We start from the raw sequence: 23696 nt of genomic DNA on the forward strand, positions 1-23696 counted from the left end.
CGCCGATTTTCCGGACCTCTTCTTGCTTCTGGCTCTGTAAGGGGGACGGCGGCGCGGCTCTGGGACCGAACACCAAGGCCAGTTCCATGCGGTCGATCCCTCTGGAGCTAATGGTGTCCAGTAGCCTAAGAAGCCCAAGCTAGCTGCAAGCAGGTAGGTTCGCTTCTTCTCCCCTTAGTCCCTCGCTGCAGTGAGCCTGTTGCCAGCAGGTCTCACTGTAAAATAAAAAACCTAATTATATACTTTCTTTCTAGAAGCTCAGGAGAGCCCCTAGTGTGCATCCAACCTCGGCCGGGCACAAAATCTAACCGAGGCTTGGAGGAGGGTCATAGTGGGAGGAGCCAGTGCACACCAGGTGACCTAAAAGCTTTCTTTAGTTGTGCCCAGTCTCCTGCGGAGCCGCTATTCCCCATGGTCCTTTCGGAGTTCCCAGCATCCACTAGGACGTCAGAGAAAGTAAAGAAAAATGAAGAAAAAAAATGTGGAAAACTCATGTCGACCCTGTTCATGTCGACCTAGTGCATGTTGACCAATAATGGTCAACCGAAGTCTTGTCGACCTAATGACCGTAAACCGTACTCATGATACCAAGTTACATCATTGCTGGGCAAATAATCTCTAGTCGTCTTGGATGATAGCATACCCTCCAACATGACCCGCCCCACTAGGTACAAAATGCTGTTTCTGGACTTCCCTCCTAATTTATTATTGCCATTACCTGTGAAGAAACAGCTTTCTTATCATTTAACTAGTTCAACACAGGTGATGGAAATCATAAATTAAGAGGGAAGTCCAGAAACAGAGCATTTTGTACCTAGTGGGGCGGGTCATGTTGGAGGGTCTGTGATAGCTCTCACACAAGTGATGGGAGAGCGCAGGGAAGGAGTACCACTTCTCCTTTAAGAGAAGGGAGTACCCCCTCGCCCTCTTACACAGACAGACCAGGAAGGGATCAGCGGCGGCGGCGCAGGAGTCAGTGTGTGTGCGCAGCGCCTGCACATAGGCTATCTACCTCTCCCCTAGCAGCAGGTAGGCAGCAGCCGCGCACCGCCCACAACTCACCAGCCGGGCCGCCACTCCTGAAAGCACCCACTGTGGGAGGTGATCACAGGACCAATTAACCCTGTTGCAGCCACAGCATATAATCATTCCCGCTCCACGAGTTCTGCCACTGACATGATTACTTACACCCCCATGCCCTTACTGAGCTGTCAGTGCCATAGATAGCACATGTCCCTGCACCATAGACAGATGATGCTGGCCCGGTTTATTTTGTGAGTACATCTTTGTATAGAGAGAAGTTGCCGCGGCTTCTGTGCCGTTATCGCGCATTCGTTTGAGCAGCTTTGCGGAGGGGGGTACCGTGTGCGTGTAGGAGGAGGCGGAGCCCAGTGTGTGCATACATGGGGTACTTGTAGTTCCCCCACGGTTGCGCCGCTGCAGGTGACTCAGTCAGAGTGGAGTGGACTGCATCTCCCAAGGTACTGTGCAGCAAGGCTGGCCCCAGACAGAGGAGGAGGGACTGCTGGTAACATTACCCGGCAGCCAATAGGAGAAGCCTGCGATGGGAGGGGGCAATAGGGCACTCTCAGCACTGGCTGTCACACAAAGTTCCTGCTTCTTGTTGTGAGGATCTTTAACCCTTCCCTATCTGTGAGACGCAGCAGAGCCCCTCATTCTGCCTCCTGCTCCCGAGTCCAGGATGTGCAGCCAACAGCATTACACCCAGCAGCGCGCTGTCATGTCGTATATGTGTCATGTCTTATTAGGGCTGCGGCTGCCATTCTGTCACACAGCTAGGTCTATCGGAAGTACCATGGTAAATGTGCTGATGGATGCTCGTATGCTACCAATAAACAGGATATTATTCTCTCTAGTTATTTTGTAATTGGTATATACTTTGCATGCCCAATCGTCTTCCCCATACTTGTACTCAGGCTTGTACTCAGCAGCGTGTGTGGCAGTGTGCTGCTGACAATGTATTGCACAGTATATTCACACACAGGTCCCCGCAGTATATAGCTATGCCCTTATGGGTAGTAAGTGGGAGAATACAGGATGGTCAGGGGAATGAGGTCTCTTGAGTGTTTGATACACATCTGCCTGTCATGAGATATACCGTCTGCGCAGACCCAATGCCAGTGTGTAATGTACCCTATATAGAGGGGCAGGATGGACTACTACTATCATCAACCCCACCATAGAGCTGTAGCTGTGAGTGTGAACTCGTTCCCCCTCATGCGCGGGAAGCACAAGGCCCCACCTCAGAAAGGGTGGGTGGGGGGTGGCAAGATGCCAGTCTGCCAGTGACTGTTCCGTGTGTGTGTCCGTGAGCTCAGAGCCTCCCTGCTGTGGGGGAGCAGCTGGACCCGATACAGACACAGGTGTGAGAGTGGGGGGTATAGGGGGATACCACCAGGGAAGGGGGTCTCCGGGTCATGCACGTACTGAGTGGCAGAGTTGTAGATATGTGGGGGAAGGGCTATGCCAGGTCATGCTGAGGCAAAGCAGTATGGTCATGTTTAGCAAATAGGAGTGTTGTCAAAGTGACAGAGTATACAGTGTGCTGACAGGGATAAGGAGGCTGCTGAGCTCATGATTGAGACTTTAGACGGAGGCTGCTGTAAACAGATATGAGACAGGTCATGATTAGGTTCAGTAATCCAATGCTGTACTGCTTGTATCCAGCTGCACAGGGACTTCCACTCCCACTAGTTATGTGACAGTTCTGTTTGTGACATTGCTGTACCAAGCCACACAAAGGTCTCACTTTTTAAAGTTATGTGTGAAAAGTGTGGTCAAATAATCGCCAATCAGACTTTGCGTTATATCTTGGGTCCATATCCCCCTGTTGGATTACAGGGTGGGGCATCTAATTTCTGCTTGTCATAGGCAGAGCCTGAGGTAACTTCACTCGAAAGAAAAAAGTGCAACTCTGCCAGCATCCTTCTATAACACAGTCTCATTCTATTTATCATTCAAAAACGTGGTTGAAGAGTGTGTGGGTTTTTTTTTTTTTTTACATGGTAGCCAGTGTATTACCATTATAATCCGCTTTAACCCAGGGTATTTTATGCACTAGTGATGTACAGTAAAGAAGATTGCAGCACACATAGAAAGAATGATTCAATTGAAGTGAATCACTTTAAAAGATGAGCATGATGTATTTGCTGTCTTTTGACTTCCATTTTTATTTTTCTGGTTGTCAAAACATTTTCTTTTTCATGCAAAAATTGTCAGGCCAGTTTGTTAATGAGGCCTGACTTAGGTTAGGACGTGTGGCTAAAATAAAGATGGAATATCTCACTTTATAAAGTAGGTCTTGCAGCTTTCTTCTTCCTACATTAGTCTTCATGTTTGCAAAACTATATTCAAAAAGTGAGTGTCTTTTGCCTCTAATATCGACACTACTTCCCTTGAATATAATACTTTAGGTTTTTAACAGATCATCTCTGCAAAGAAATGTGGCACACTCATTTCCTTGTTTTATTTCCAAATTGAAATATTTCATAGAATTCTGTTTCACAATCTTAGTGTATAATACCTTTTTATGATACATACTCCCTCTTTCTCAATTTTATACAGGGTTAAGGCAGTATGGCATCTTCTGATGATGGTCCTATTGGAATCCCCTTTCCAGACCATGGTAGCGATGTTCTTTGTGCCCTGAATGGGCAACGACAGCGAGGGGAGTTATGTGATGTACTTCTTCTTTGCCAAGGTCGGGATTTCCCTGCACATCGTTCCGTCCTTGCTGCCTGTAGCCTTTACTTTCGCCAGTTATTCACCTCAGGTCCGGCTGCTGAGCGACTGACTGTCTATCAGTTGGACTTTGTAACCGCTGAATCCCTCTCTGCTCTTCTTGACTTTGCTTACACAGCCACCTTAACACTGAGTGCAGGGAACGTGGGTGAGATCTTAGATGCCTCACGTTTGCTGGACATTGGAGCTGTCCGGAATGTATGTGCTGACCTTTTGGATGGCCCCTTCTTAGGCCAGAGAGACCCAGAGAATTTAGGTGATCCACAAAACTTGGCACGGGCACAGGAATATCTGGAGTATTTTCAGAGCAAGACGCGGGAAGGGAGTCCTTTCAACAGCACTTGTCCACTGACTGAAGAAACGGAGCAATCATCCAAATTAGAAGAGGGTTACCACCATGCTTTACAAAGCAATGGGTCAGAGGGGCAACATATGGATGGGTGGCAAGAGAGAGACAAGGACCAAACCTGTATCCCCTCACATAATGGCCATTATAGATTCCTGATAGAAGAGGAAAATCTGGATGGTGGACCTAAAGCGCAGGACACAGGAGGTTCCCCATATATTGGAAGTGTAGCTGGAGGGCCCTGCTTGGATGAGATGGACAGCCTGACAGCAAGTGCTTTATTGCAGCATATGATGAGTGCTTCTCAGCGGGAGGGTGTGGGTCCAGAAGATGGGGGTGAAGAGGGAATTATGGACTATTATTTGAAATATTTCCGCAGTGGCCCTCATGAGGAGGAGGAGGAGGAAGAGGATGGTGAAGAAGGGACAGCTAGTTACCAGGCTTGGAGTCAAAAAGTGGAGAAGAAAATGAGGGCCAAAGCCTTTCAGAAGTGCCCAATATGTGAGAAAGTTATTCAGGGAGCAGGAAAGCTGCCTCGGCACATTCGGACTCACACCGGGGAGAAGCCATATGAATGTATTATCTGCAAGGTCCGGTTTACCAGGTAATGATGACCAATGTACGTAGGCTTGATAAATTGTTTTTTGCCGTGTTTTCATTGTTCTTTTCTTAAGCCATTAATGATGTTGCAGCAAATACAGATAGCGAAAGTTTATTTCTCTAGCATCCATAAGGGATATTGGGGACTGATTAGTACAATGGGGTATAAACGGGTCCAAAGGAGCCAGTACACTTTAAATTTCTTCAACTGGGTGTGCTGGCTCCTCCCCTCTATGCCTCCTCCTACAGGTCAGGTTAGAAAAAAGTGCCCTCAGGACAGGATGCACACTCTTCAAGCTCCAGAGATTTTTCTTCGGTCACCGGCCTCTTGAGGTGCAGAGCCGCTTCCCCACTGCAGGACCACCGTCCTGAGGGGCTGTTTGTTCAGCGGGGCATGGCGCTTGGCTGTCACAGCCGCAGCATGCTGCATACCCCTAACGGTGCCTGAAGGTGATCATCGGTGGTGAGTACACACCGGGGACCCCGCTAGGGGGGTCCCCCGGTTCACTGTGCGGCAGAAGCGCGGGTGAGGCGTATGGGTCCCTCCTGGGGGGGACCCGCTGTAACCCCTGCGTGAGACTGGCTAAATATTCTTGTACCAAGCATTTATGTGAGTCTACAAACACATAGGGAGACATGGCCAGTATAAATATTACACAGTAGCCCCGGCGCCGTTACGGGGAGCGGAGCTACATCAGAGCGGGCTCAGCAGCATTTTGGCACCTTCCTCTGCATAAGCAGCAGCAGCTCCTCCATAACGGTCACACGCTGGATCACTGGTACCGGGTGTAGAGGGGGAGAGCCGCTATATTGTGCACAAATATCATTCCTCTGAGGGAATTTTCATAAGACAGTCTCACTGTTGGTTATGTATATGTAAAACGCTGACATCCTCATTGGGGCTGTACAGCGTTGGGTGCACTGGTGTCCTCTCTCCTGTGTCTCCTTTCACATGCAAACGGGCAGGCTTGTATTGTATTTCAGGCTGTGTTGTATGCGTATTGTACCTGTTTTTCTTCTTCACAATGGTAAAACAGAAGTTATTCAGTGTATGTAATGCTAGATTCTCCCCTATCTCATCTGGCTCAATATTATGTGAGCAGTGTAGTCAGTCTTCACAAAATGCTGATAACGATGTGGGGGAGAGTCAAGAGCCCTCCTGGCTGGGGGCTATCAAAACTATAATGTCTGATATGTCATCTCAACTCACTGCAAATGGCAATAAAACTCAGGAACTGCAACAAGCAGTGGCAAATCTAGCTGCTAAACATTCCCCCCTGTCTACTGCAGGTGCATAAAAATGTGCTTTACCTGCACTACTGTCAGATACTGACGATGATATACAGGATGATGGGGATGATGTGGATCCCATAAGTGGGGACGCCACACCTACACAGGGTTTTGAATCCCTCATATTGGCTATTCGGGATGTGTTAAAGATTCCCCTGGAGGATGCTAATAATCAGCAGTAATTTTTCCTCCCACAAGACAAAATGACAGTCACGTTTCCTGACTCCAATGAATTGGATGATTTATTTAAAATAGCCTGGAAAATTCCAGATAAAAAATTTCAGGTGTCCAAGCGGTTTTTGCATACCTTCCCCTTTGCCCCTGAAGACAGGAAATTCTGGGAAGATTCTCCAGTAGCAGACGTCTCAGTCTCTCGCCTTTCTAAAAAGGCGGTTCTTCCTGCTCCGGGCTCCTTTACGGTAAAGGACTCGGCAGATAAGAAAATTGAGACCACTTTGAACACGGCAAGAGTCCTCTGTGCCTCTCTTAAAGAGATTGGCAATATTAATGCTAGGACCACGGCTATAGCTGTGTCTGCGCGCAGAGCCATATAGTTGCGTCAGTGGATTGCTGATGCTGACTCCAAATGTAATGTGGAATCTCTTCCCTTCATAGGTGAATGGCGCTTTGGAGGTGAATTGGATGCATGGACTTCCAAAGCTACTGCTGGGAAATCCAAGTTTCTCCCTTCGGGGGCTCCGCCTGCTAGACGTACCTACCTGGGATCGTCTACTCAATCCTTTCGGTCCTCCAGATTTCGATCTAGGGACGGGGGGGCCTCCAACGCAGCTAGAGGCTCCAGAAGAAAACCTAAGAAACCAGCCGTTGCCGGATCTCAGGACCAGAGCACCAGTTCTGCTTCCGCAAAGACTTCAGCATGACGGTGCCCACCCACCCTGAGGGGATCTCGTGGTGGGAGCTCGGTTACATCACTACAGCCACATCTGGAATGGTTCCTGCCAAGATGCTTGGGTAAGGGACCTTATCTCTCGGACAATTCTATATATTACCGTATTTGTCCAATTAACCTCTGTATGTATCATATCTCTGATCATTCGGCTCATTATATCTAGAGTTATTTTTAAATTATCCATATACATATAAATTGTATTTTGATAATGTACCCCTATGTTTAATATTTACTATTTTCATAATTCTTCCCTCTCTCTTTCAATATATATTTCTTTTTTTCTATTCTATATTATCTATAAAAACATGCCACTGTGTGTCGCTTTTCAATATAATTGTGAAACAATTATGCTGCTTAATGCAGTTTTATTAACATTGTTGTTTTATACTGTTATATTTTTATATTGTTATATTGTTTTATGTAGTGCTGCGGTGTCCGTAGAGGACATGATAAGATTGTGTTCAATTAAGTTAAATGACCATGACTTCCTTACCCTGTGATTACAACATAATACAGGTGCTCTGTGGATAAGGTATAAAACGCAGATCTTGGCAACAGGAATCATACCTTTAAGAAAGTCACGTGAGCGTGACGAAACACTTTAGAACTCCTCCCTATTGTTGCCACCTCTGAACACTTGCTATATGCACAATCTCCGGTGAGATTATCTAAAGGTGTGAGAACCACAGCCAGCGCTGCCCGGCGCTAGATGGGAACGCCGCCGGCCGACCCTCACTATTGACAGCGGTCCGTATTGGAAGTGATCCAGCAGCCGTACACGAGGTGAGCACAGCCTGGCCTCGGCTCTCCCTCGCAATTAGGATCAGGTAATCAGCACGGTGGGACGCCACACTTACCTGGTCTGGTAATGGCTTCCTTCCAGCCACTTTTGGTACGAATATAGCTGTATTTTCACCCGACAACTAAAATCAAAGGGGGTAATTCCAAGTTGATCGCAGCAGGATTTTTGATAGCAACTGGGCAAAACCATGTGCACTGCAGGGGAGGCAGATATAACGTGCAGAAAGAGTTAGATTTGGGTGGGTTATTTTATTTCTGCGCAGGGTAAATACTGGCTGCTTTATTTTTACACTGCAAATTAGATTGCAGATTGAACACACCGCACCCAAATCTAACTCTCTCTGCACATGTTATATCTGCCTCCCCTGCAGTGCACATGGTTTTGCCCAGTTGCTATCAAAAATCCTGCTGCGATCAACTTGGAATCACCCCCATAAAGCGCACTTTCCACATTTGGACTATATGAAGAGACTTTTGATCATAGGACACACACCCACTGAGATCTCCATATAAAACCTTGAGAGACTGGTTGATAATTCAGGTGCCTAATTTCTCACTTTATAACATTGAGCTCAAATGGACATATCCAGATCTATAAAATTGATACCTATAGAATCATAGCATATGGAATAATGTTGTCCCATTAATTGCTACATTACTATGTTGTATTGAATTATCCAATATAATTTGCGTACTGTGCACAGTATATTTTTTAATTGTTTTTGTAACTCATACCTATAAAATTATAACATTATTTTATATTTAAATAGTCTATTGTTTCATTGACACACAGTGGTTTTTATATTTAGGTTTAATATTATTTTTCTACCCTCCGCGAATCTCAGGCGCAGTTGTTCTTTCTTTTTCTCAGGGTTACAAGCTGGAGTTGGACGGTGCTCCTCCCCAACAAATTTTCAAATCAGGCTTACCAGCTTTGGAAAATATGCATGGTATGCTACTACTGGCCATAAACAAGTTGGTCCAGTCCCAGGTCATTGATCCAGTACCCCTACAACAACGAGGACAGGGTTACTACTCCAGTCTGTTCGTAGTACCAAAACCGGATGTGTCTGTGAGACCCATTCTGAATCTGAAGTCCTTGAATCCTTACCTGAAGGTTTTCAAATTCAAGATGGAACCTTTGAGAGCAGTGATCGCAGGCCTGGACCAACAGGAGTTCCTAGTGTCCCTGGATATCAAGGACGCTTACTTCCATATCCCAATTTGGCCTCCTCATCAGGCCGATCTGCGGTTCGCTCTACTGAATGATCACTACCAGTTTCAGGCGTTACCCTTCGGCCTGTCTACAGCTCCGAGGGTGTTCACGAAGGTGATGGCGGAAATGATGTTTCAGCTCAGGGTCCAGGGGGTCAACGTAATTCTATACCTGGATGATCACCTGATAAAAGCGAGTTCCAGGGAGCTTCTATTGTTCCATATAGATCGCACTATCTAACTTCTGTCTCACCACGGGTGGGTCCTCAATCTGCAGAAGTCCCACCTGGAACCATCTCAGCGGCTCCTGTTTCTGGGGATGTTCCTGGATACAGTAGCACAGAAGTGTTCCTCCCAGAAGAAAAAGTGAGAACACAAGAAATGGTTCGCATGATGCTCTGACCTGCTCGAGTATCCATTCATCTTTGCATAAAATTGTTGGGAAAGATAGTGGCCTCGTATGAGGCGATACAGTTCAGAAGGTTTCATGCCAGACCGTTCCAATTGGATATCCTGAACAAGTGGTCCGGCACCCATCTTCAGATGCACCAGATGATTCGGCTGTCACCCCAGGCCAGGATTTCACTCCTGTGGTGGCTACAGTCTTCCAACCTGCAGGAAGGTTGACGCTTTGGGATTCAGGATTGGATCCTCCTCACGACGGATGTGAGTCTGAGAGGATGGGGAGCGGTCACCCAGGGTGTACGGTTCCAGGGCAGGTGGTCTGCCAAAGAGGCCATCCTTCCGATCAACATCCTGGAACTTCGGGCCATCTACAATGCTCTGATTCAGGCCTCCCCTCTACTCAGAGATCGGGTGATCCAGGTCCAGTCGGACAATGCCACGGCTGTGGCGTACATCAATCAACAAGGAGGGACAAAAAACAGCCTGCATACGAGAAGTGTCAAGAATACTCTTCTGCGTAGAAAGAAATGTAGGAGCACTGTCCGCAATCTTTATTCTGGGGGTGGACAACTGGGAAGCAGACTTCCTCAGTCGCAACGATCTCCACCCAGGAGAGTGGGGACTACACTATCAGGTGTTTCAACAGATCATCGACAGGTGGGGCTGCCCACAGATCAGCATGATGGCCTCTCGTCTCAACAGGAAGCTTCGTTGCTATTGCTCGTGAACCAAAGACCCTCAGGCGAGCGCAGTGGATGCGCAGACAACGCCTTGGCCTTACCAGCTGGTCTACCTATTTCCTCCAATTCCGTTGATCCCCAGGGTACTCAAGAGGATCAGGCATCAAGGAGTGCAGGCAATCTTGATTGCCCCGGATTGGTCCCGAAGAGCGTGGTACACGGCTCTTCTGGACATGTCCATAGAGGACCCTTGGCCTCTGCCGCTAAGAAGAGACCATTTGTGTACCCGGACTTACGGCGGCTTTGTTTTATGGCATGGAAGTTGAGCGGAACATCCTATCTCACAAAGGGCTTTCCAAAAAAGTCATTGCCACTATGGTGCAAGTCAGAAAATCTGTGACGTCAAAACACTATCATCGTATTTGGCGGAGATATGTCTCTTGGTGCGAGGCACGCACATATCCATCTGCGGAATTCGACTTGGGGAGATTCCTTCATTTCCTGCAGACGGGAGTGGATAATGGTTTACGTCTTGGATCCATTAAGGTCCAGATTTCAGCTCTTTTCCGTCTTCTTCCAGAAGAAGTTGGCTCTCCTGCCAGAAGTTCAGACCTACTTGCAAGGGGTGCTTCACATACAACCTCCGTTTGTGCCGCCTACGGCACCTTGGGGTTTGGATGTGGTGTTACACTTTCTACAGTCCTTCTAGTTTGAACCTCTGATGACGGTAGAAGACAAGTACCTCACGTGGAAGACAGTGATGTTACTGGCCCTGGCTTCTGCTAGATGTGTCTCAGAATTATGGGCCTTATCGTGTAAAAGTCCCTACTTGGTCTTTTACGAGAACAGAGTGGAGCTCAGGACTAGACAGCAGGTCCTGCCGAAGGTAGTCTCCGCGTTTCACTTGAATCAACCTATTGTGATTCCATCCAGTTCTGGCACTTCTGTCCCTCCGGAGACATTGAATGCAGTGTGAGACTTGCAGATATATGTCAAGAGGACAGCTCGGATCAGAAAGACGAATTCCTTGTTCGTGCTGTATGATGCGCAGAAGAAGGGTTGCTCTGTTTCAAGGCAGTCTATTGCTCGTGGGATTCGGCTTACTATCCAACAGGCCTATGTGTCGACAGTCATGCCTGTTCCTAAGTCTCTGAAGGCCCACTCTACGAGATCGGTGGGATATTACTGGGCAGCTGCCCGTGGAGTCTCGGCCCTCCAACTGTGCCGAGCTTCTGCCTGGTCAGGGAAGAACACCTTTGTGAAGATCTACAAATTTGATACCCTGGCCAAAGAGGATACCCAGTTTGGGCAGGCAGTACTGCAGACGTCTCTGCACGTTCCCGCCCATTCTGGAAGCTTTGGGACATCCCCATCGTACTAATGTGTCCCCAATATCCCTTATGGATGCTAGAGAAAATAGGATTTTAAATACCTTCTGGTAAATCCTTTTCTCGTAGTCCATAAGGGATATTGGGCACCCGCCTCTGTGCGGTGACTTTCTGCAGGTTCTCTGTTAGGTGTTACCTGATCAGCTGTTGCTGTTGATGTTGCCAGCCGTTGCTGGCCCGGTTATGTTTTGGTGTGCTGGTGTATAAATCTCACCACACTTATTGTTGTTATGTTCCTTCTCTCAAGTATGTAATTCTCCTTCGGGCACTGTTTTACCTATAACTGACCTATAGGAGGAGGCATAAAGGGGAGGAGCCAGCACATCCAGTTGAAGAAATTTAAAGTGCACTGGCTCCTTTGGACCTGTCTATACCCCATTGTACTATCTGTCCCCAATATCCCTTATGGACTACGAGAAAAGGATTTACAGGTAGGTATTTAAAATCCTATTTTTAGACATATGGCATAATGATTAGAAGTAAATATGTTGGCCTGTGCCATATTAGTGCTGCTACTTTCTGTAGTGATACCAGCACTCCTTAATGAAAACAGTGGACATGGGGCCTAATTCAGCAAGGATCGCAAAGCAGTAAAAATCGCAGAAAATGTGGAAAATCGCAAAATCTGCACCATATACCACAAAACTGAGAAATAAAATGCAACTTCTGAGACGAAGCAATAACTGCGTATGTACTACGAAAAGTAGGCGTGTAGAGGGCGTATTAAAGGGCTGGACTCGCGAAAACTACGATCAGGGGCGTATTGTGGGCGTATGCTGATGTTCGGTGGGTGGTGCATTCGCAATTTTTACAACTGATCGCACATTTATGGTGTGCAGTTTCTGAGTGACTACAGGTCTACCTTAAAATCTGCACAAGCTGGCCTCAGTTGTAGACTGTTCGACGTATACTGCAATCATTGCTTCATTACACCCAGCTGAAGAAGCTCACATCTCAGACCACAACACACTTTATTTAGCTGTATTGAAACTTCTAAACATGTAAGGGAGCTTTAAACTCTTTTAAAGAAGAGTAACCCAGCGCAAGCTGATAATATTTTGATATCTGCAGCCTCTAAAAGTGGGTGTGCTCGTCCCACTAAAAAGCAAAAAGAACCTGAAAAGTTCCTTTTCCCAACAAGTGGGAAAAAGAGTTGAGGCGCTGATATGAAAATATAATGAATAAACAAACCATATAACAGTATATAATTAATGATTTATTAAAACTAAAAAAATGTTTGTATATAAACATTTTTTTAGTTTTAATAAATCATTAATTATATACTGTTATATGGTTTGTTTATTCATTATATTTTCATATCAGCGCCTCAACTCTTTTTCCCACTTGTTGGGAAAAGGAACTTTTCAGCTTTAAACTCTGTAACACATGTTTCTTTATAAAATATAGGTTAGTAACCTAATTGTTTTTACACTTACTAACAATCAAGGTTTGACAACCACACTATTTTTAAAAAGCCAACGTTAATTAACATTTCCAAGCATTTTGTTTGTAGGATCTGCTTAATGTCTTTTAGCTTCATAACATTTTTTTTATGCTTTTTAAGCAACCAACACCTTTTTTGTTAACAAAACATACCCACATACATTTGGTTATTTTTTTTAATTTTTTTATATATCGCTACACACACAAACATATGTTCAAGAACAGCAACACCATTTTTTTTTAGGATCGGAAAGTAGGTAGTGCAATATTTGAGGTTAAAACACAGTTGTTTGCAAAAATTGCAACATCAGAAACATGTAAGCAAAAAATGCGTAAATTGTAAATTTATACGCAAATAATACTTATTTTTTTAGGGCTTCGCAATATTTGCACATTTCACAAGCCCGCCTTCTTTTTGTAACATTAAATTAGTGTTGCAGTTTTTCCATTTGGGCGTGCTTTCGCAATTTTACGATTGCTCGCAATTTTTGCAAATTTGTAATTTTCACAATCCTTACTGAATTGGCCCCACGATACACATGCAGTTTCATATATGGCTGCATTTGGATTGCGATTATTTTGCTAACGGAATGATGAATTGACAATACACACGTCTTCATGTGTTTGCAATGCAACGACTTACTGTTTTCTTTTCACAGGCATAGTAGTCATTACTTGTGTTTTGCGTTCGCTCAGCATATGTACAGTTAAGATTAGAATGCAACCCTGGCTACATTCCAGTGATACTCCGATTTAGGCCCAGTGTGATTTAATCAAGTTTGCTTTAGCTTAATGGATGCATATTACTAATTCCACCGTTATGGCAAGTATATGCATGTAAACATTGATCACTTTTATTTTTATACTATTATTTGGAAATTCAATTAGCCCTGATGATTTACCGAGTGTGAAAAAGGGTGGTAGCCTCGGGCTTTAATGTCTAGGGCTGTTCAATTAGAGCCCCTTTTTCTCACCCAGTAAATTAATGGTTACACATACAATCTGGAATACATTTCCGGACCTATGTGTTAACATGGGTCGTGGCACCCGAAAACAGGCTACTTATCAGGGATTATATTATTTACCCTATATATAGCTAAACCTGTCTGCATGTTATAGATGTTGTAGGCAAAATAAACCCAGTTTATAATATTTATTCTTAAATTGTTGTGTCCAAAGAAGTGCACAGTTCTGTATATTTGCATTTGTAACCAGTGCTGCCATACTACTTGCTGAAATATATATGCCATAGGCGCGTTTATGAAATAGGCACCCGACCAGCGATATTAATTTGTTCTGCAGATGGGTGTGCTTCTGTTAAGTAATACTTATCGCTATTGTCATGCTCATATGCACCAAGTTTAGACGCATAAAGTGACTAAACACGTGCAAAGTATTGGGCGTGCTGCCGAAACAGCAGTTTGGGTGCCCAAAACCTGACTTTTTGCAGATTTCTACTAAACTCCAGGAGGGTGCGTGCAGAAATAATGTGTGCCCGTGATATTCAGGCCCATCGCCACAAACAATTAAATAGCGCCCGTCCATTTATATGTGAGCTGCTGGCACCCAAAAAACAAATTCTCCCCATAGACTGCATCACAAAAATACTCTTTGGGCAACATTTACGTCAAAATTGAGTCAGCTGGCAACAACTGTAATTTCTCATACGTCCTAGAGGATGCTAGGGACACTTCAAGAACCATGGGGTATAGCCGCAGAAGACATGGGCACTTTAAGACTTTCAAATGGTGTGACCTGGCTCCTCCCTCTATGCCCCTCCTCCAGACTCCAGTTTGGAATCTGTGCCCAGGTAGACTGGATGCACACTGAGGAGCTCTACTGAGTTTCTCTGAAAAGACTTTGTTAGGTTTTTTATTTTCAGGGAGGACTGCTGGCAACAGTCTCCCTGCTTCGTGGGACTTAGGGGAGAGAAGTCAGACCTACTTCTAGTGAGTTTAAAGGCTCTGCTTCTTTGGCTACAGGACACATTAGCTCCTGAGGGTTTGGAACACTAGGTACGCCTAGGGGTTCATTCCCAGAGCCCGCCGTCACCCCCCTTGCAGAGCCAGAAGTCAGATGAAGCGCGCCATTGAGGGGCCGGAGCTTCCTCCTCACAGCCCACACAATACACTGCTAGACATAGGCAGGGTGCACGGCGCAGGGGGGGCGCCCTGGGCAGATAAAACACTAGTTTTTGGCAAAAGGGGCATAAACACACTCTGTCCTACCCCTGCCAGTGAGATTAATTATTTAATTGAGCGGGAGAAGCGCGCCATTATGGGGGCGGGGCTTTTTCCTCACTAAGCCAGCACACTTCTCAGCGCCATTTTCTCCTCAAGAGAAATGCTGGTCCTCCCTTCACTACTGACTTGTGTCAGGGTACAAAAAAAAGGGGGGGGGGGCGAGGTATACGGTGCTTGTATTGTATTATAATATATTATAAAGCGCTGCAGGTCTGTTTATGATATATTTTGCAGATTTGTGTGTTTACACTAGGGTGTGAGCTGGCTAATCTTTTTTGTGTCCCTCTGACAGAGGTCTGTCCCCTATTAGTCCCAGTGTGTCTGTAGGTGTGTGTGTGATACACGTGGGTGACATATCTGAGGCAGGGAGTTCCTTCACGGAGGAAACCGTTTGGGGACGCAGAGTTGTAAGGTGGTGGCACACCAAGAGCCTACATGGGTGGATGATATACGTGGTGGTATGCATCATATCAATAGGAGATTAGATAAGGCTGTATCTAATGCTGCATGCTGAATATGTAGAAGATATGTTGGTCAGCATTCTGTTCTTCCATCTGCAGGCGACCCTCTCGGGGTCACATAAAGTCCATTTAAATGTTATGACTACTGTTACCGACACGGATTCTGAGTCCTGTGTCAATGATGGGGACTCCAGGGAAATAGATCAACTCCCTCCCACGTGCTTAATATATTCTTTCCCGGCAGTCACCCCCTGTGTTAGACAGTGCACTGTCCAGGTTGACAAAGAAGGTAATTCTCCCTGCACCTGGCACGGCTTCACTAAAAGAGCCGGCAGACCGTAAGATGGAAACTACATTAAAATCCATTTATGTTGCTAATGGTCCACTGCTCAGACCCACTATTGCCTGCGCGTGGGTGAGTCGCACTATTGAAAAATGGTCAGAAAGCGTGTCCTCAGAAGTTGACACGATTGATATAGATGAGATGCTCCTTAAGTTAGGGAATATCAAAGACGCTGCCGCCTATATGCTAGAAGCAATGAAAGATATCGGACTCTTGAGTTCACAAGCCGCTAATCGGCGGGCGTTGGGGATTCGCCAGTGGAACGCGGATGCAGATTCCAAAGAGAAATATGGAGGCTCTCCCATATAAAGGGGACGCCTTATTTGGCGATGGACTGGATGCATTAGTCTCGGCGGCTACCGAAGGTAAGTCAACATTTTTGCCCTCTGCACCTGCACCGGCAAAAAAAAGATCACTCTCACATGCAGTCCTTTTTCGGCCCTGTAAGTACAGCGAGACGTTTCCACCTTGTTCGCAGGACGGGGAAGAGACGAAAAGATGTCTACAAAGGCTTCAGGTTCCAAGAACAGAAGTCTACCCCTGCTTCTGCCAAGGCTACAGCATGACGCTGGGGATCCCTCGTGGGAGGTAGCTCGGGTGGGGGCACGTCTAAAAACTGCTCAGTCAGGATTGGAGTCAATCTGACCTGGATCCCTGGGTGTTACAAATAGTGTCCCAGGAATACAAACTGGGGTTTCAAGATGTTTCCCCATGCTGATTTTTTAAATTGACCTTGCCAATGTCTCTTTCAGAGAGAGAAGCACTTATAAAGGTGATTCACATTTTTGTCAGGACCAGGGCATAGTCCTGGTGCCTGGGTCACAACAAAGGGTGGGGTTTATTCAAGCCTCTTTGTAGTTCCGAAACCGGACAGCTCGGTCTGACCGATCCTGAACCTAAAATCTTTTAAACGTTTCATGTTCAGGATGGAATCACTGGGGGCAGTTATTTCCAGTCTAAAGGAGGGGGATTACAGGGGGTCAGTTGACGTAAAGGATGCTTACCTGAATGTTCCTATTTATCCTCCTTACCAGGCTTATCTGAGTTTCGCGGTCCAGGATTGCCATTACAATCCAGACGTTACCTTTCGGTTTCTCCACGGCGCCGAGGGTTTTCGCCAAGGTGTTGGTGGAGATGATGGTCCTCCCGCCTCAAGAAGGAGTCAATATAATTCCTTATCTAGAAGATCTCCTCATAAAGGCGAGGTCCAGTGAGCGCTTGGTACAAAACATCGAGCTCTCCCTGTCGATACTCCAACAACACGGTTGGATCATAAATTTTCTAGGAAAGTTATTTGTCTTTTGGGATGTTTATGGACAGGGTAGTTCAGAGAGTTTTTCTTCCGGTGGAAAAGGCTCTGGAAATCCAGAAAATGGTAATACTAGTTTTGAAACCATCATGAGTGTCGATCCATCAGTGCAAAAATGGTGACTGCCTACGAGGCCATACAGGTTGGCAGGTTCCATGCCAGGGTATTCCAGTGGGACCTGTTGATAAAGTGGATACCACCTACACATGCACCGGAAGATAGTCCTGTGGTCGAATGCCAGGAGTTCACTCCTGTGGTGGCTACACAGCTCGCTCCTATTAGAGGGACGCAGGTTTGGAATTCAGGACTGGGTCCTGGTAACTACGGATACAAGTCTCCGAGGCTGAGGAGCTGCCACTCAAGGAAAAAGCTACCATGGAAAAGCTAAAGTCAGGAAGCCTGCCTTCAGATGAACATGCTGAAATTGTGAGCCATTTACAAAGGTCTTCAACAAATGGTACATCTTCTTCAAGATCATCCCGTGCAGGTCCAGTTGGATAATGTAACAGCAAGGCGGAATGAAAAGCTGAGCGGAAATGGCAGAGCTGAAGAAGGTTTTCCTCTGGGCAGGAAAACATGTAAGGGCTCTGTCGGTAATTTTCATTCTAGGAGTGGACAACTGGGAAGCAGACTTCCTCAGCAGACACGATCTCCAGCCGGGAGAGTGGAACTTCCACCAAGAAGGCTTCGCAGAGGTGACAAGTCTTTGCGGAGTTTCTCAAATAGACATGATGACATCTCGTCTCAACGAGAAGCTTCAGAAATATTATTCCTGGTCAAAAGACCCTTGGACAATAGTAATAGATGCACTGGTGACCCAGTGGCTATTCCGGTCAGTTTATGTATTCCCTCCACTTCCACTGTTCCCAAAAGTTCTCGGGATCATAAGAAGAACGAGGTTTCGGGCAAAATTTCATTGCCCAGTCTGGCCAAAGAGGGCTTGGGGCCCGTTTTTTTTTTTAGGAGCTAAAAAAAAAAAGGATCCTGGGCCTCTTCCTCTTCACGAGGACCTACTACGGTCGGTGCCGTGAGTGTACCTGGACTTGCCGCGGCTACGTTTGACGGCATGGCGGTTGAGCGCCGGATTCTAGCCCGAAAGGGTATTCCCAAGGGAGTCATCCCCACTCTTATTCAGGCCAGGAAAGGAGTAACGTCTAAACGTTGCCGCCATCTTTGGTGAAAATATGTGTCTTGCCATAAATTCAAGAAAGCTTCACCGGAAGATTTTCAGTTAGGGTGTTTTCTCCATTTCCTACGGGCTGGAGGGAATGCAGCATGTAATTGGACTCCATTAAGGTCCAGTTTTCTGCATTGGCAATTTTCTTTCAAAAACTATTGGCTTCCCTTCCGGAAGTTCAGTCTTCCTTCCATTTGTGCCTCCAGTGGCACCTTGGGTTCTTAATGTGATGTTGCAGTTCCTTCAATCACGTGGGTTGGAACCTTTATAGAAGGTGACGTTGCTGTTTCTCACTTGAAAAGCGGTCATCCTGTTGGCCTTGGCATCTGCTAGGCAGGTGTCTGAGTTGAGGGCCTTATCTCACAATAGCCCTTATTTGATCTTCCATGAAGATAGAGCTGAATTGAGGACACGTCAGTGTTTTCTACCGAAGGGGTTGTCCTCTTTCTACAGGACCCGACATATTGTGTTGCCTGTGGCTACTGACGCCTTCGCTGAGTCAGAGTGTCTGTATGTGGTTAGAGCTTTGAAAATTATGTCACCTGGACGGCTCGGATTAGGAAAACAGAGACTCTGTTTGTCCTGTATATCCCAGCAACATTGGGTGTCCTGCTTCCAAGCAGACCATTGCGCGCTGGATCAGTAGTGCGATTTAGCATGCTCATTCCACGGCTGGATTACCGTTACCGAAATCGGTGAAGGGCCATTCTACTAGAAGGGTGGGCTTGTTCTGGGCGGCTGCCCGGGGGTTCTCGGCATTACAACTCTGCCGAGCAGCTACTTGGTCGGGTTCAAACACTTTTTTGTGAAATTTACAAGTTTGATAACCTGGCTGATGAGGACCTCATGTTGGGTCAATCGGTGCTGCAGAGTCATCCGCACTCTCCCGCCCATTCTAGAGCTTTGGTATAAACCCCATGGTTCTTGAAGTGTCCAGAGCATCCTCTAGGACGTATGAGAAAATAGGATTTTAATACCTACCGGTAAATCCTTTTCTCTTAGTTCGTAGAGGATGCTGGGCGCCCGTCCCAGTGCGTACTGTATCTGCCGTTATTGGTTGTGGTTACACACAGGTTGTGTTAAGGTTTTTGTCAGCATATTGCTGCAAATTCTTCATGCCGATGGCTGGTGTTCTGTTGAATGCCACATTCTGCGGCATGCTTGAGGTGTGAGCTGGTAAGATGCTCGCCGTGGTTTAACATTAACATTAAATCCTTTCCTCGAAATGTCCGTCTCCCTGGGCACAGTTCCTTAAACTGGAGTCTGGAGGAGGGGCATAGAGGGAGGAGCCAGGTCACACCATTTGAAAGTCTTAAAGTGCCCATGTCTCCTGCGGATCCCGTCTATACCCCATGGTTCTTGAAGTGTCCCCAGCATCCTCTACGGACTAAGAGAAAAGGATTTACCGGTAGGTATTAAAATCCAATTTCTCTGACGTCCTAGTGGATGCTGGGAACTCCGTAAGGACCATGGGGAATAGCGGCTCCGCAGGAGACTGGGCACAAAAGTAAAAGCTTTCTGACTAGCTGGTGTGCACTGGCTCCTCCCCCTATGACCCTCCTCCAAGCCTCAGTTAGATTTTTGTGCCCGGCCGAGAAGGGTGCATGCTAGGTAGCTCTCCAGAGCTGCTTAGAGTAAAAGTTTTAAATAGGTTTTTTTATTTTCAGTGAGACCTGCTGGCAACAGGCTCACTGCATCGTGGGACTAAGGGGAGAAGAAGCGAACTCACCTGCATGCAGAGTGGATTGGGCTTCTTGGCTACTGGACATTAGCTCCAGAGGGACGATCACAGGTTCAGCCTGGATGGGTCCCGGAGCCGCGCCGCCGGCCCCCTTACAGAGCCAGAAGAGCGAAGAGGTCCGGAAAAATCGGCGGCAGAAGATGTTCCTGTCTTCAATAAGGTAGCGCACAGCACTGCAGCTGTGCGCCATTGCTCTCAGCACACTTCACACTCCGGTCACTGAGGGTGCAGGGCGCTGGGGGGGAGCGCCCTGAGACGCAATAAAACATGTTTTAAACCTTATATGGCTAAAGAAATGCATCACATATAGCTCCTGGGCTATATGGATGCATTTAACCCCTGCCAGTTTTCCTAAAAAAAGCGGGAGAAAAGGCCGCCGAAAAGGGGGCGGAGCCTATCTCCTCAGCACACAAGCGCCATTTTCCCTCACAGCTCCGCTGGAAGGACGGCTCCCTGACTCTCCCCTGCAGTCCTGTTACAGAATCAGGGTAAAACAAGAGAGGGGGGGCACTAATTGGCAGAAAATACATATACAGCAGCTATAGAAGGGAGAAACACTTATATAAGGTTATCCCTGCATATATATAGCGCTCTGGTGTGTGCTGGCAAACTCTCCCTCTGTCTCCCCAAAGGGCTCGTGGGGTCCTGTCCTCTATCAGAGCATTCCCTGTGTGTGTGCTGTGTGTCGGTACGATTGTGTCGACATGTATGAGGAGGAAAATGATGTGGAGGCGGAGCAATTGCCTGTAATAGTGATGTCACCCCCTAGGGAGTCGACACCTGACTGGATGGTAGTATGGAAGGAATTACGTGACAGTGTCAGCACTTTGCAAAAAACTGTTGACGACATGAGACAGCCGGCAAATCAGTTAGTGCCTGTCCAGGCGTCTTAAACACCGTCAGGGGCTCTAAAGCGCCCGTTACCTCAGATGGTCGACACAGACCCAGACACGGATACTGACTCCAGTGTCGACGGTGACGAGACAAACGTAATGTCCAGTAGGGCCACACGTTACATGATCACGGCAATGAAGGAGGCTTTGAACATTTCTGATACTACAAGTACCACAAAAAGGGGTATTATGTGGGGTGTGAAAAAACTACCCATAGTTTTTCCTGAATCAGATGAATTAAATGAGGTGTGTGACAAAGCGTGGGTTTCCCCCGATAAAAAAACTGCTGATTTCTAATAAATTATTGGCATTATACCCTTTCCCGCCTGAGGTTAGGGCGCGTTGGGAAACACCCCCTAGGGTAGATAAGGCGCTCACACGCTTATCAAAACAAGTGGCGTTACCGTCTCCTGATACGGCCGCCCTCAAGGAACCAGCTGATAGAAAGCTGGAAAATATCCTAAAAGGTATATACACACATACTGGTGTTATACTACGACCAGCAATCGCCTCAGCCTGGATGTGCAGCGCTGGAGTGGCTTGGTCGGATTCCCTGACTGAAAATATTGATACCCTGGATAGGGACAGTATATTATTGACTATAGAGCATTTAAAGGATGCATTACTATATATGCGAGATGCACAGAGGGATATTTGCACCCTGGCATCAAGAGTAAGTGCGTTGTCCATTTCTGCCAGAAGAAGTTGATGCGGATTCCAAACGGCATATGGAAGTTTTGCCGTATAAAGGGGAGGAGTTATTTGGGGTCGGTCTGTCAGACCTGGTGGCCACGGCGACGGCTGGGAAATCCACCTTTTTACCCCAGGTCACCTCTCAGCAGAAAAAGACACCGTCTTTTCAAACTCAGTCCTTTCGTCCCCATAAGGGCAAGCGGGCAAAAGGCCACTCATTTCTGCCCCGGGGCAGAGGAAGGGGAAAAAGACTGCAGCAGGCAGCCTCTTCCCAGGATCAGAAGCCCTCCCCCGCTTCTGCCAAGTCTTCAGCATGACGCTGGGGCTTTACAAGCGGACTCAGGCACGGTGGGGGCCCGTCTCAAAAATTTCAACGCGCAGTGGGCTCACTCGCAAGTGGACCCCTGGATCCTGCAGGTAGTATCACAGGGGTACAATTGGAATTCGAGACGTCTCCCCCTCGCCGGTTCCTGAAGTCTGCTCTACCAACGTCTCCCTCCGACAGGGAGGCAGTTTTGGAAGCTATTCACAAGCTGTATTCCCAGCAGGTGATAATCAAGGTACCCCTCCTACAACAGGGAAAGGGGTATTATTCCACGCTGTTTGTGGTACCGAAGCCGGACGGCTCGGTGAGACCGATTTTAAATCTGAAATCATTGAACACTTACATAAAAAGGTTCAAATTCAAGATGGAATCACTCAGAGCAGTGATAGCGAACCTGGAAGAAGGGGACTATATGGTGTCTCTGGACATCAAAGATGCTTATCTCCATGTCCCAATCTACCCTTCTCACCAAGGGTACCTCAGGTTTGTGGTACAGAACTGTCATTATCAGTTTCAGACGCTGCCGTTTGGATTGTCCACGGCACCACGGGTCTTTACCAAGGTAATGGCCGAAATGATGATTCTTCTTCGAAGAAAAGGCGTCTTAATTATCCCTTACTTGGACGATCTCCTGATAAGGGCAAGATCCAGGGAACAGTTAGAGGTCGGAGTAGCACTATCTCAGGTGGTGCTACGTCAGCACGGGTGGATTCTAAATATTCCAAAATCGCAGCTGATTCCAACAACACGTCTACTGTTCCTAGGGATGATTCTGGACACAGTCCAGAAAAAGGTGTTTCTCCTGGAGGAGAAGGCCAGGGAGTTATCCGAGCTAGTCAGGAACCTCCTGAAACCAGGACAAGTGTCAGTGCATCAATGCACAAGGGTCCTGGGAAAGATGGTGGCTTCTTACGAAGCGATTCCATTCGGAAGATTCCATGCAAGAACTTTTCAGTGGGATCTGCTGGACAAATGGTCCGGATCGCATCTTCAGATGCATCAGCGGATAACCCTATCTCCAAGGACAAGGGTGTCTCTCCTGTGGTGGTTGCAGAGTGCTCATCTTCTAGAGAGCCGCAGATTCGGCATTCAGGATTGGATTCTGGTGACCACGGATGCCAGCCTGAGAGGCTGGGGAGCAGTCACACAGGGAAGAAATTTCCAGGGCTTGTGGTCAAGCATGGAAACGTCTCTTCACATAAATATCCTGGAACTAAGGGCAATTTACAATGCCCTAAGCCAAGCAAGGCCTCTGCTTCAGGGTCAGTCGGTATTGATCCAATCGGACAACATCACGGCAGTCGCCCACGTAAACAGACAGGGCGGCACAAGAAGCAGGAGGGCAATGGCAGAAGCTGCAAGGATTCTTCGCTGGGCGGAAAATCATGTGATAGCACTGTCAGCAGTGTTCATTCCGGGAGTGGACAACTGGGAAGCAGACTTCCTCAGCAGACACGACCTCCACCCGGGAGAGTGGGGACTTCATCCAGAAGTCTTCCACATGATTGTAAACCGTTGGGAAAAACCAAAGGTGGACATGATGGCGTCCCGCCTCAACAAAAAACTAGACAGGTATTGCGCCAGGTCAAGGGACCCTCAGGCAATAGCTGTGGACGCTCTGGTTACACCGTGGGTGTACCAGTCAGTGTATGTGTTCCCTCCTCTGCCTCT

At 47.0% G+C, this 23696-nt stretch overlaps 1 protein-coding gene across 7 annotated transcripts in view; it reads left to right on the forward strand.

The window, feature by feature from the left end:
- The first annotated feature begins 931 nt into the window (after positions 1-931).
- ZBTB7A (zinc finger and BTB domain containing 7A) overlaps positions 932-23696 on the forward strand; it is a 216830-nt gene continuing 194065 nt past the window's right edge. For 2 of the 7 annotated variants that reach the window (XR_010175784.1, XM_063914859.1), the window contains exons 1-2: positions 2262-2384; positions 3586-4712. Coding sequence is in view for 6 of the 7 variants with exons in the window: in XM_063914859.1 (XP_063770929.1) it covers positions 3598-4712 (1115 nt within the window). In the remaining variant the exon portion in view is untranslated. Of the gene's footprint in view, positions 1030-1055; positions 1275-1602; positions 1820-2259; positions 2385-3585; positions 4713-6613; positions 7121-23696 lie in introns of those variants that run through there. The other 5 variants (XM_063914860.1, XM_063914856.1, XM_063914857.1 and 2 more) reach the window with 5 other exon arrangements.

This window comes from Pseudophryne corroboree, chromosome 1 (assembly GCF_028390025.1).
Source record: "Pseudophryne corroboree isolate aPseCor3 chromosome 1, aPseCor3.hap2, whole genome shotgun sequence".
NCBI lineage: Eukaryota > Metazoa > Chordata > Amphibia > Anura > Myobatrachidae > Pseudophryne > Pseudophryne corroboree.